The sequence below is a fragment of the Palaemon carinicauda genome, chromosome 26 (genome assembly GCF_036898095.1).
Source record: "Palaemon carinicauda isolate YSFRI2023 chromosome 26, ASM3689809v2, whole genome shotgun sequence".
Lineage (NCBI taxonomy): Eukaryota > Metazoa > Arthropoda > Malacostraca > Decapoda > Palaemonidae > Palaemon > Palaemon carinicauda.
Window position 1 is genome coordinate 145,001 of NC_090750.1, and position 14,160 is coordinate 159,160.

A 14,160-nucleotide genomic window follows, 5' to 3' on the forward strand; every position below is an offset into this window, starting at 1 on the left:
TACACCAATTCAGCTGCCGAGAAATCCATGGTGTCTTTAGGAGTGATCCTTAGTCCAAGGAGGACACAGGGAAGCTGAGTAAACCAGTTGGAGTCCTTGCAGTGGGAAATCAAAGCTGCTTTGAGGGTGCGAGAAAATGTTCAACCATTCCATTGGCAGCGGGATTGTAGGCAGTTGTCTGATGTAGGGTGACGACCCGGAGATTCGTTAATGATGTCCACAATTGAGAGGTGAAAGTGGTATCCCTGTCAGAAGTATTATTCTTAGGGATACAAAATCTTGCTATACTTCCTGATAGTAATGCAGATATACATGAGGCGGACATTGCAGTTTCCATGGGAATGGCTTCAGGCCAACGAGTGGAACGGTTGATGACGGTAAACAGGTAACTATGTCCTCATGTTGTGGTTAGGGGGCCTACAACGTCGATGTGAATATGTGCAAAATGATGCTGAGGTTGAGGAAAGGTGCCCACACCTGAATCCGTGTGTTGATGTACTTTGGAAATTTGGCAAGAAGTACAGGCGCGCACCCAATTCTTAGCCTCCTCAGTAATACCATGACAAATAAACTCCGTCTTCAGCAGCTGTGCAGTAAAAAGACGCGAGGGATGTGAAAGGCAGTGAATGAAATCAAACACCACTCGGCGCATGAGAGCAGGAATCCATGGTCGCGGCCTACCAGTACTGACGTCACAGAGGAGGGTGGTGTTGGAGTTGTCAAGGGGGAAATCTTCCTAACGGAGGGATGTTCAGGATGTCCTACATGCTTAATACTCTAGATCCTCTCGTTGGGCTTCAGCCAAGGCGTTGTAATCCAATCCCAGTTGAACGTCGGCCAATGTGTTCCTTGGCAGGGGATTGGCAATGGGATTAATTTTCCCAGGGAAGTATTGAAGTGTGCAAATGTCTTCAGCCACGGAGGAGAGATGTTGGCGTTGATGGGCGGACCAGGCGTCAGACTGTCGAGTGAAGGTGTGCACCAGAGGCATGTGGTCTGAGCGAATGTCGAAGGGTGTACCATTTTAGAAATGGCAAAAGAGATGGACAGCCAATTGCACCACCAGTAATTCGCGAACGAGGTTAGAATAACCCGATTGTGCTTTGGACAGTTTTTTGCTAAAGAAGGCCAATTGGCGGGGCGAGCTGTTAACCACATGTTCGAGTACTGCACCAATAGCGACGTCGCTGGCATTGGTGGAGAGAAGGAGAGGGGCATGTGGGACGTTAAAAGTGAGAGCAACAGAGGTTGATAGGCCCTTCTGTGCGTTGCAGAAGGCTGCTTCTTAAAGGGGACCCCACTTCAGGTCTTTTGGCTTGCCCTTGAGGGAGGCATAGAGTGGAGCAAGAGTGGCTGTAATGGCTGGCAGAAAACGGTGATAATAGTTGGTCATGCTCAAGAATTCTTGCAGTGCTTTGATGGTCGAGGGCGTGGGGAAGTTCTGAAGGACTGCTACCTCCTCAGGAAGGGGATGGACTCCTTTAGGAGTGATGTGGTGCATAAAAACGACAGTTCGTTGGCGCAGAAGGTACACTTGTCATACTGGACTATAAGGCCGTTTTGTTGTAGGCAGTCAAGCACGATGGGCAGGTGATGGAGGTGTTCCTCTTTTGAGGAAGAGAACACATGTATGTCTTCCACGTAACATACACAGAAGGGGAGGTCTCCTAAAATGCCATGAATGAGACGTTGAAAAGTGGCCCCAGCATTACGAAGGCCAAAACAGGAGTAATTGAAGGTGTATGTACCGAAGTTTGTGGTGATGGCGGTGTTGGGGATGTCTTCGGGGTTCATAGGCACCTGATAATGCCCCTTCAGGAGGTCGAGCATGGAGAAAACCTTCACTTTGTGCTGGTAGGAAGTCACGGCGGCGATGATTGGAAGGGTGTAGTAATCTGGTTCTGTTTGCATGTTCAGGCACCTATAATCCCCCACACGGACGGAGGGAGCCGTCTTTCTTCAGGATGATGTGTAAGGGTGACGACCATGGGCTGGAGGTCTTTTGGCAAATGCCCATTTCTTCCATTTCGGCGAACATCTGTTTTTCACCTGCTAATCGATCAGTTGACAGACGTCTACAATAGACGAAGACTGGGGGTCCCTTTGTCTTTATATGGTGATAAATACCGTGTTTGGCAGGAGTCGTGGGCTTTTGGTGAAGTTCTGGATGGAAAACTTCCGGGTATGATATTAGGAGGTGGGCATAGACATTTTCGGGTGCGCTGATGTGGAGAGCAAAGTTGGAGGGGGCTGGTTGAAAAGGTGTTGACAAGTACGAGTCTGCGTTGACCAATCGGTGTGGGTGACATCGACCAAAAGGTGGAAATGAGAGAGGAAATCCGCACCGAGGATTGGCAATGTGACGTCAGAAACGAGAAATTTCCAATTAAATTTGCTTTTTCCAAACGATAATGTGATGTTCTCGTAACCGTAGGTGGGTATCACAGATCCGTTGGCAGATACCAGGCGGACGTCGGCAGACTTAGGCAGACTATGTCATGTCCTAAAAAGTTCCCTTGGCTAAAGAGAATGACAAGCACCCGTGTCTACCAAAAATTGCACGCCCGTTCCTGCATCCTGTAAAAATAAAAGATTAAAAACACGGGAGGTCACTGCCACAAGCGATGGCCTACTTTCACGTTTTTTAGCCACGGACAATCCTTGGCACATTTCTTTGCGGCAGCCCCGAATCAGGAGTGGTAGTAGCAATACTGAGGCTGATGGGTGGCAATAAGTGACTGTAGAAGTAGTTGGTGTGGGGGCGAGCGAGTGGTGGGTGATTGGTGGCTTTGTCGCCGCACTATTGGGGTGTCTCCTTGTTCACAAAGCCTGTTGGAGATTTCCAGGAAGGTGTCCTCAGGTATCGCCGCGAGAACATAATCTGCTTTGGTGGTTGAGTGGGTCATGCCCTTGATGTGAAACTGGACTTCTGCGCACTGAAACAAAGCAAACACCTCTCTTCTGTTGAACGACGAAAGTTTGAAAGTAATAGTGAGGGGGGAAAGGTGGGAAGAGCGAGTCGCGCTCCGGGGTCATCAATGTGACGGGCCAAGAGTTAATTGTGAGTCAAACGCGAGATGAATGCAACTGAGTAACTTTATTACGACACATCGAGTATATATATACACTAGGGCCCGGTAAGGTCACAAAATACAAACATGCTATTTCTTGTCAAACCGCCAACTGGTTTTGTTAACAGTTAACAATGAAGTAGGCAGACAGGTTAATACAAGTTACTGTCAGTGCGAGAGGAGAGCGGAGATTCAAAGGATAATACTGTATATATAAAAAAGAGAAATGTTGTTACTATGTACGCTCGTGTGACAAATGGGTAGTTCAGCACATAGATAGGCTCCCTCAAACACCTAATCCTTAGCTCAAAAGGATGGCGAGGTTACACCAATCCCAGGAACTAACGATTTCGAGCTGGACTTGAACCCCAGTATGATGTTCACCAGCCAGGGACATTACCATATATGCAAACACAAGCCTAAAGTGTATTAATCAACAAAAATGTACGCGCAATATAGATTTTAACTCAAATAACAATATGAAGAATTCCTCGAATATAAGGTCCTGGTTTCATATAAATACATATTTACATATAATCACAAGTTTCTGTGATTAGATGCAAGGCGGGAGAAGTATTAACGCATAAGTATTATCTCTGAAATAGAACAAACGACTACGGTCTGACGCATGTTGAAATAGATCAAGATGTGTCTTATGTGAAAGGAAAAGAATCAAGCATTCAATTCAATCAACTGATCATGTAAATAAATAATTTATATATAAAGGTGGTGAAAGGGATTTTTATCAGAAGGCATACATATTCAAAAGATACAGACTGGTGGAGAAAATTATTATATATTTTGCATAATCCTTGCATAGATGTAATATTTGTCCTAAGAAAAATAGACTAAAATACATGTGACAGCTGTTCAATTCTCATGAACTGGGCTTTTAAGCTTTCATTTTAGAGCAAATATTGAAAAGTCTGTTTAAAGTATTCAAAAAGGAATTGCTATAAATATAATGAATATTCTGTCTTTTCTTATCTCTCTCTCTCTCTCTCTCTCTCTCTCTCTCTCTCTCTCTCTCTCTCTCTCTCTCTCTCTCTCTCTCTCTCTCTCTCTCTCTTTGCATGTACAGACAAAAAAAAGAATGTATACTTTGTTTTACATAAGCTGTTGAAATTTTGTTAAACCTCTTCAAATTTCATCAGTATTTGGTTTTACGTGTGCAATTTAGGTATAATAAGGGTGATGCTCCAAATATTAATAACCATACAGCAATAAGAAGACTTAACAATAGTGACATTTATTGGGCACATAGTATTTCACAACATAGTTTGTTGGTTAATGCGGTATATGAGGATAATTTACGTTTAGATTAAACTAAAGTTGAAAAAAAAAATCATTAGATACCTAAAGCAAATGCGGCAATAGTATACCATTAAAGGAAGCATGAGAACTGGTGTTTTTTATCTAGTTGCGAAGTCAGATTTTAATTAGGTTTCGTCCGTAATCTTTCATAGGTCTATTCTTTGAGGATACTTATAAAATCTTAAGAAAACTGGAATGGAGTATGGAGCAATTGTTTTCCATCAAAAGTGGTCAAAATTTTAAAAAGGGACAAAGCCTATGGTTCTCTTCAGAGAAAATCTGGTCAGCAAAATATATTGTATCCGTTTTGAGTCTTGAAATACTAAAAGAAGTAAAATCCCTTGGCTTATTGATGATTGTAGACACTGTCATGTGGAAAAACAGGAGGCGTATCATTTTGGAAAACGTTTCAAAGAAATCAGATTGACATTGGAATAAATATACTCAGCTAAAGGAAATCACTCGGAGAGTTTATCCTTCAATTGGAAAATAAATAATATTTAACCATAAAAGAAATACGCACTCTTTGTTGTAGGCTTACCAGTTCCCCATTTACTTAAGTCAGATGGCTTTGTCCCTCAATGTCCTATGGAAAAGGCAACACTTTTGGCTGATGTTTACGACAGTGAGCAGATTAATGCGAAACTCGATCTGCTTTATCTCTGTTTTCTTAAAGATAATCTAACTAGTTCAACTTTTCAATCACCTTAAATCAAACACTCAAATAAACCTTCATGCTTATTTCATAGAAAACAAAACTTGCATTTTCCATTTTTTTTCTTTTCTTTTTTTTAAGTTGTAAATTATTCATTGTAAGTTAGGCAAAAAAAAAAATATAATAAAAAAAAAATAAAGTATCATCAGTGTATTGGGTGAATATGTTTGTAATAGCTATATCCACGCCTATTAAAGCTAATTATCATGACTCCTCTGTCATCTATTAAAAAAGAAATAATGTTTTTTTTTTTTTTGGTAAAACGTCTAAATAGGTATGCTGAAGTTAATCATCTTTATCCTAATTTTTAGTTTTGAATTATAAAGGACTTGAAGAGGGTGATGCTTTTCTTACAAAAATCATATGATGGTGGATAGGTAGTTTGTATGATTGGCCTGTATTTTAGTGCTGCATCCGACTATGTTATTCATGAGACCGTTTTTTTTTTTAACTTACTAGAAATGGGTGGGTATTTTCTCAACGTCGTGATTGAATTTGTAAGTAATAAATGGCAGAGATGTATTACTGGTGGTACTATATTGACTATAGGAATCTATTAGCTGATGTTCCTACGGGTAGTGATCTCAACCCATTAATTTTCATGCTATATACGCATGATAGGTGATTCGGACTAGGAAAAAAAAGCTCGTTGCATTTGCAGATGATTCAACTCTCTTTGTATCAATTTTTTCGCCAACATGTATATCTATGTCTACAGAATTCCTTAATAGAAAATCTAAAAACAGTGCAGGGTTCAAATAATGAGGCATGAAGTTGAACCCCCAAGAAATTCAAATTAAGTAGGTCAAGGGCAGTGGCTGGCCCCTCAACAGACAGATCATTGTATTGATGATGTCTCTTTAATAATGTATAACTCACTTAGAATTCTTGGTGTAATACTTAATTGGAAATATAATTTTGAGAAACATATTTGATCTGTTTATATATGGTAACATTAATATGTGGATGTTGAATAGAATAGTAGGAGATCTTTAACAGAAAACTATATTGTAACATTGAAACTATGGATGCTAACATAACGGTATTTGTTCAATAAATGAAAATTATATATAGTGGCAATAAATCAAGGATTATTAGACACACGGATATGGGGTGGATACAATATAACAACATCATATAAGGTGAAATTGAACCCAGGAATGATGAGAAAAGATGTTTTGGAAAAAAATAGAATAATTCCAGATACAGTATCACTGAAATGAGAATTGCTAAACACAAGTTAATTGGGTCAGTAATGAAAGCTACATATGGTAACATAAACAAAAGAATGTTAAACAGAAGGGAAAAACAAAAGAGTCATTCTATATATAATAGAGCTAAAAAAGAGGACCGCTAAGACAATTGTATTCCATATATAAAGGAAAACTCGATAGAACATTACGAAAAGAAAATATGTAAAAACTTTTAGTAGCCACAAGAAATGCAAGCTTCGTGTAGTAATAGAAAAAAAAAGTCAAATGTTCAATCTGTAGAGTTTTATAATTAGATGAAGCTTTTATGTGGTAACATATCAGCTATGATTCTTAAGAATAAAAGTATTTATCAATAAATAGGAGATGCATATGGGTCCATTGAATTAGAAAATCAGGATGCTGGTACGTGATTAACAGATTAAAAACTGAGTAGGGTTTAATTCAAATAGCAGATATTTGAAATAACAGTTGTCATATATAATTTCAGGATTAATATTATATTAATATGGTAGGTAATATTAAAACCCTGATGCATTGTTAAATATTCTATTTAGGAATATTGCACGATCATTTTGAGGCTAAAGGTTGTATGGATAATGCATGAAAGCTAGTACGGTGAAGTTAAAACGGGGAATGTTGAATATATAGGTATCAAAACAAAGGAATACTTAATATTAAAACATATAAACAATTTCATATAAAACAGTTCATTTCGATGGATGTATGAAAACTAGATGTGGTAATATTGAATCTAAAAATGCTGGGCATAAAGGTGTGGAATTTATAGAAGATTGTGAGGTGTGGTGATATCGAAACCAGGAATGAAAAAACATTTCTATATCATCAGTAAATTTAATATGGTTAAATTGAAAAATAGAATTTTACACAATAGGGTATTATTATTATTATTATTATTATTATTATTATTATTATTATTATTATTATTATTATTGTTATTATTAATATTATTATTATTATTATTATTATTATTATTATTATTATTGTTGTTTTTGTTGTTGTTTTGTTGTTGTTGTTGTTGTTGTTGTTGTCGTTTTTGTTATTATTATTATTATTATTATTATTATTATTATTATTATTATTGTTGTTGTTGTTTCTGTTGTTGTTGTTGTTGTTGTTGCTGGTGGTGGTGTTTATGATTTTGTTATTATTATTATTATTATTATTATTATTAACATTATTATTATTATTATTATTATTATTATTATTATTCTTCTTCTTCTTCTTCTTCTTCTTCTTCTTATTATTATTATTATTATTATTATTATTATTATTATTAATATTATTATTTTTATCATTAATATTCAGTCTGGTGCAACCCTAGTGGTTAAAGCAGGATAAGATAAGCCCAAATGCTTCAACTAGGAAAAATAGAACAACAAGGAAATAAAATAACGAAATAAATAAACTATGTAAAAAGTAATGTATAATCAATATAGAATATCTGAAGATAAAATGAGTCTGCCATATATAAGTTATGAAGAGACATAGTCACCCTCTTCAAAAGAAGAAGAAGAAAAATAGCATTTATTGCAAGTTTGACCTTATGAAGTTGTACCAATTCAACTGCTGAGTAGGGAAACACCAATCCCAAATCTGGTCACAACTGATTTTTTTCTTTATTAGAATACTGTGTAGTATTCATCCTTATAGTGGAGAAAGTTTGCTGTTATTATCAACTGCATAACTACTATTGCCTACGTGATAGGACAGTCTGGGAAAAACGGAACGCAAACAATTGGTTAAACTTATAAAAACATCTCAGTGGCAATGCTTTGATTCTTGCTAAATGACTAACTAATCGTTAAAGAATAGTATTTTTTATTTTTTTTTACGTGGATGATAAATTTTAAGTAGCTTTGTATAAACTTTAAGCCTCACTAATGGAGAGCATCTTCAACAACTGATGTAACCATAGCCAGTTTTTAAGATCTGGAATACCTACAGTCGCTGATTAAAGTATTTATCATTTTTTAGTATTTTACTCATTACTTTAGATATTAGTAACGTATCAACCATACTACAGGCTTCAGCCCCTCAATAATCCTGATATCCTCTTCATTTGTAACATTGTTCAATCTTGTTCATCTTATAGGAAGGTATGGTCTAGCAAAAAATATGATTCAAAAGATAAAAAAAAAAAAAAAAGAGCAAATTATATTATTTCCTTTGTTTTTTGAAGTATTGGACTAAATTTTCAGTTAATTCTTGAATACTATAATCACCTTGAAATATTTCTTTAGCTCAGATTTCCCATTACAACATTCAAGAGACGATAAGATCCATTTTTACCGTCAATTCTTGGATTTTTACTACTGCATTAAGTTTTTTTTATCCTTAATAAGAGTTTATATTAGCATTTATAATTACATATTCCACTTATGCTATGCTACCCTGTATCTATCCTTGTAAAGTACTGGTCGACATCCAACGATGCACTGTAGTAGGTTGGCCTGGGTACCAGCCACCCATTGATATACTACAGCTAGAGAGTTATGACGCTCTTTGACTGGCCAGACACTACTACCTTGGATCCTTCTCTCTGGATACAGTTTTTTTCCCTTTACCTACACATACACCAAATAGTTTGAATTATTCCTTACAGATTCTCCTCTGTCCTCATACACCTGACAACTCCTAGATTACTAAGGGGTTACTGCACTGTAATTGTTCAGCAGTCACTTTCCTCTTGTTAATGGTAGAAGACACTCTTTAGCTATGGTAAGCAGCTTTTTTTAGGAGGACACTCCAAATTCAAACCATTGTTCTCTAGTCTTGAGTACTGCCATACCCTCTCTACTATGGTCCTCCATTGTCTCGGGTTAGAGTTCTCTTGCTTGAGGGTACACTTGGCTCGCTGTTCTATCTAATTTCTCTTCCTCTTGATTTGTTAAAGTTTTTTTTTATAATTTATATAGGAAATATTTATTTCTATATTGTTCCTGCTCTTGAAATATTTTATTTTTCCTAGTTTCCTTTCCTCAATGGGCTATTTTCCCTGTTGGGGCCCCTGGGCTTATAGCATCCTTCTTTCCCAATGAGGGTTATAGCTTGGTTATGAATAAACATAATGATAATAATTTGCAAGTTACCTTCCATGTGAGGAGCAGCAAACATAACATCTGAAACTTGAACGCTTTCTGGCAGATTTTGATGTTGATGATGACATCATCAACGAGAGAGGTCTCATCTATCTGAGAAATAACCGTGGAATTCGGATGGAGATCACCAATGGACAATTGGAGCTAATCTGGGCTTTTAAACTGATAGTATACTGTGCACTAGCAGCGAGTCTATCAAAGTACTAATACCCTACTTGACCACATAGCTGTGTGAGAAAATGTTTTCCTGTCTAATTCACGTGAAACCGAACAGAAATCGGTGGAATTCGGAACATGAAATGCAAGTAATACTCGGTACAAAGACACCAATATTTGATGCCATCGTAGAGGAAAACTGTAGCAATAAGGTTACATAAATACTGTAAACTTTGTGATAGAAGATTAAATTAAGTATTGTCAATAAATACACACCATATCATTTTTTAATTTCATGTTCTTTCTAAAGGAAATATTGTGGCATATGAGTCTTTTTCATGTATGTATTATTTTTTTGTTATTCTTCATTTTACTACTCCGGTGTTGCTTTATCAATGTATGAAATACTTTACTCAAATATAAGAAATATACGAGAATTACAAGATGTCAATATCCAGTTCCAGGAGACTGTACACAGTGCCAACAAGACCGGGTCAATTTATTTTTAATATATACATCATGTATGGACTATAATTGAGAGAGACGTTGGTCCGGTGCTGAACGGTACACTTGGAGTTTAATACATTAGTTAATAGTTAGAAATATCAGAGAAAGGAAAGGTTCCAACACGGGCCCTATTTCATACTTTTTTTTACATATATTTCATAGTAATAAGTTCTCTGTAAAGGGTAGAAATAGCGAGAGTAACGATATGATTAATAAACTATGTAGAATGATGCAAATTTGTTTTAAAAAAAAATAATTTTTGGAAGTGTATGTAAGTAGCAACAAACAGTTCCAAATGTTCCAAAGGCAAAAGCCTTCCCTTGAAGATATTTAAGTGGAAAATAATTTTTGCACTATACTTATTCATGGTGGCCTTACTGTTGTGCTCGCGTTACCATGTTGAAGAGAAAAAAAAAAGACCATAGAAGAAACAATATCCCTTTTTGGTTATCTAAAAACACTTTATAGCTCACACCCTAATTGGTCTCGTTATATGTATGTATTTCGTCAATAATATCCTTTTTTTTATATATTTAATATTAGTCACTTTAAAATTCTCGATAATATAAAAAAAAAAACTATAAATAAAAGAAGATGAGGTAGAAGAAGAGGAAGAAGATTATAATTGTAAAAATATAATAGAAAGCAAGAGAAGAAAAACTTCATAGGAATCAAAGATATTAGAAAATTGCGCCAATGGTAATCTAATAAGCAGGTAGATCTTTTAAGATTTTTGGTGATAAGTTTGTTCTGAAGAAGTGTTTCAATAATTTCATTCTACCTAGTTTCGAGTATTTCACTCCTGTCTGGTCATCAGCTGCCGATTCCCATCTTAATTTGCTCGACAGAAACTAACAGAATACTATGTTTGTCATTCCTGATCTATAGTAGATATTAATCTCTGGCGCCGTCGTTCAATTAGTTCGTTATGTATGTTGCGAAAGAGTTTTCATAAATCTGACCATCCTTCACATTCAGATCTTCGTGGACAGTACCACCCTTTTCATATAACCAGGCATGCAATTAATTTTAATAGTCAGGAATTTGCCATCATGAGGGTCATACTACACAGTATTCAAGAAATTTTATTCAAACTATGACCAAGTTGTGGAATGATCTTCCTAATCGTGTAGTAGAATCAGTAGAATTTTAGAAAATTCAAACTTGCAGCAAATGTTTTTATATTGAACTGACTGACACAAGTCTCTTTATAGTTTATGTATGAAAGAACCGTTTTAAGGTTATTGCTCTTAAAACACTTAATTTTATCTTTTATCACTTTTTATATAGTTTATCTATTTCCTTATTTCCTTGTCTCGCTGGGCTATTTTCTCTAGTGTGGGACTTGGGCTTATAGCATCCATCTTTCCCAACTAGGGTTGTAGCTTCGCCCATAATAATAATAATAATAATAATAATAATAATAATAATAATAATAATAATAATAATAATAAGAATTGAAAGGAAAATTGCTTTGAAGAATCAAGCCATTATAAATAGAATAATCTATATACAACAGAAATGTCCAAATTGGAACCTTAGTAAATTGCAGGAGGTTAGTCCTTACTCTTTTTTTGTTCAAAGTTGTTGACTTTTGGCTCAGAATATAATATTTGCAGTTTGGTTGATTCTGTATTATTTCCTCACTGATTTCCAATTGAAAGATATTTCCGCTGGTCAGTTTAGCAATGATCCCAACACAGGATAGTTTTCATGAACGTCTTCTCATATTTGTTTACTTCTTGGTTTCCATTCCTCATTGTGGCCTACTGGTGTCACTTCAATTACCATATGGCAATTTTATCGCATAAATACTAAGGTGTAATCATCCTCAAGGCAAAAGACCTTATAATCAGCACCTGGAAATATTGTGAAAGCTTACTTCTCTATCCCTCGTCTTCCTTCATGTTTAAATAGTGGGTCTAGTCTAAGACATAATTCTTGATCGAGGAGAAAACTAGTTTTGGAAACGATGTGAAGAAAGAGTTTTGAGACTATGTAAAATCCATGAATATCACCCTGCGTACGTTGAGAGCCCCAAATTTGGAAATAGTCACAAAGTGATTTTTCACAAGTTTTAGCCTGTTGCTTTATCTGTAGTGTCGATGACGCCGCAGACAAAGCAACAGACTAATGCAGCGCACCCTGAGAATGGCACCGTGTCGTTCTCGAGGTACGTCGCATTAGTCTTTGTTGTGATAGGACGGGTGTAACACATACAAGTTGGAGCTCCAAATATTCAAAGAGATACAGCTCTTCAAAGTTTTTTTGGTGTCAAGGTTAGTACCAAATTGCTAAACTGTATTTAGATTTCAATTTAGTATTTGATATTTATGAAAGTTATATGAGATTTTCACTGCATATTGGTGAATAGCATCGTTATGCAGTGATGTTACCATCTTTGTGCTAGGCTGATGGATTTTCAAGTAAATAGGGAAAAACAATTTTTTTTTTACTTTTTGGTTTGGCAAAATGGCGAAGAAATTTCATTCTGAGAAGTCTCGACGAGATTTTGCAAACTCTTAGTGATTTTAGTGATATTGAGTGTGCTGAGGGCACGTGTTTTTATCAAAAATGTGGTGACGTGCCAGAGGTGGACACCATCGACCAGGGAAGAGTAGGCAATTTTTCCCACTCATAACGCTCCTTCTATTCGACCCCATTAAGCCCCTCTTCGGAAAGTGAGCCTCGATTTTGCCTTCTCGATTTCAAAGCAAGAAGAGGTTACCTTTCCCTTTAAAGAAGGTTAAGGTATCTGTACCTTGCGACAATGCCGTAGATAACCCTCCAATGACCTTGACCTTGACTCCCGTCAGAAGCCCGTCAAGGAAGGCCCCCATCTCATTAAAAGATTACGTCAAGTTTTTGTGATAATAAACAGTTGGTGCTTGAAGAGCCACAAGTGAACCCAGTGACTTTATCATTGCCCTAGGAAGCAGTGTCAGTTGGCAATGTACAATTTAGTGCCAGGGTTATTCCCTCGAGTGGTTCACATGAGAGGACCTCGGTGCAAATGATGTGGCAGACCCCTGGGACATCAATAAACTTCCAAACATTTGTGAGTGGCACCCAGGTGATATCAACAAGCTCTACCAGTGTGCCATTAATCAGTGCAACCCAAGTTTATTTTTAGAGTACCACCTAGTGCCTTTTTCGAGTGCCACCACAGTGCCTTCAACGAGTGCCAAACCAGTGCCTTCAACGACTGCCACACTAGTGCCTTCAACGAGTGCTACCCCAGTGCCTTCAACAAGTGCTATCACAGAGCCTTGAATGAGTGCCATCCCAGTACCTTCAACAAGTGCTACCACAGATCTTTAAACGAGCGCCACCCCAGTTCCAGTACCATATCTTAAACCAAATGAAGTGAAGAGCAGAAAAAGGGCAAGAGGTCCTTTACGTAATAAAGATGGTTCCCCAATTGCTTGATATGACAAGGACATATATAGGGCAAGGGAGGGAAGTGTTTGGTATCGGGATCCCAATCCACGACTGGCCAATATCACCAACCCCTCACAGGGACACCTGGTTCATTGACAGAGACTGTCAGTAAATTGAGGCACTCCCATGAGTTATTTTAGCTCTTCATTCCAGTTTTGGAGTTGGCAGCAATAGTAGTGTTTACTAATGACAGGATTTTGGCCTTTATAAATAATTATAGGATCCACATATCCACTACAGAGGACACTGACATCTGCGACCTGAAGGGTATGATTAGCATCCTTGTAATGACAGGTCTTAGGAATGATAATCTTGTGTTTGTCACCCAAATATTGTCTCCATTTCCAGGGGCTTCCCTTTACAGAAGCATCTTGAGCAAACCAATATTTGCCTTCCTGATGTTTGACAATTCCCATATGCGAGCACAGAGGATTACAGTGGACAAGCTGGCAGCTATCAAGACCCTGTGGGAAAGATTTGTTGATGCATGCAGGAATGATTATGTACCCAGCCCTCACCTTACCCTTAATGAACAATTGGTGCCATTCCGTGGGAAATGCCCTTCTAAGATGTACATCCCAGCAAACCTGCTACGTAATTACTTTTACTCTTTTAGTTATTAC

General features: G+C 37.0%; 1 protein-coding gene across 1 annotated transcript; it reads right to left on the bottom strand.

The window, feature by feature from the left end:
• Positions 1–769: 769 nt before the first annotated feature.
• Positions 770–11,887, bottom strand: LOC137619438 (uncharacterized). The gene is made up of 4 exons (XM_068349498.1): positions 11,836–11,887; positions 2,050–2,280; positions 1,713–1,901; positions 770–996 (listed from the first exon to the last, which is right to left on the bottom strand). Exons 1-4 carry the CDS (start codon positions 11,885–11,887, stop codon positions 770–772), a joined length of 699 nt encoding a protein of 232 aa, XP_068205599.1.
• Positions 11,888–14,160: the final 2,273 nt, after the last annotated feature.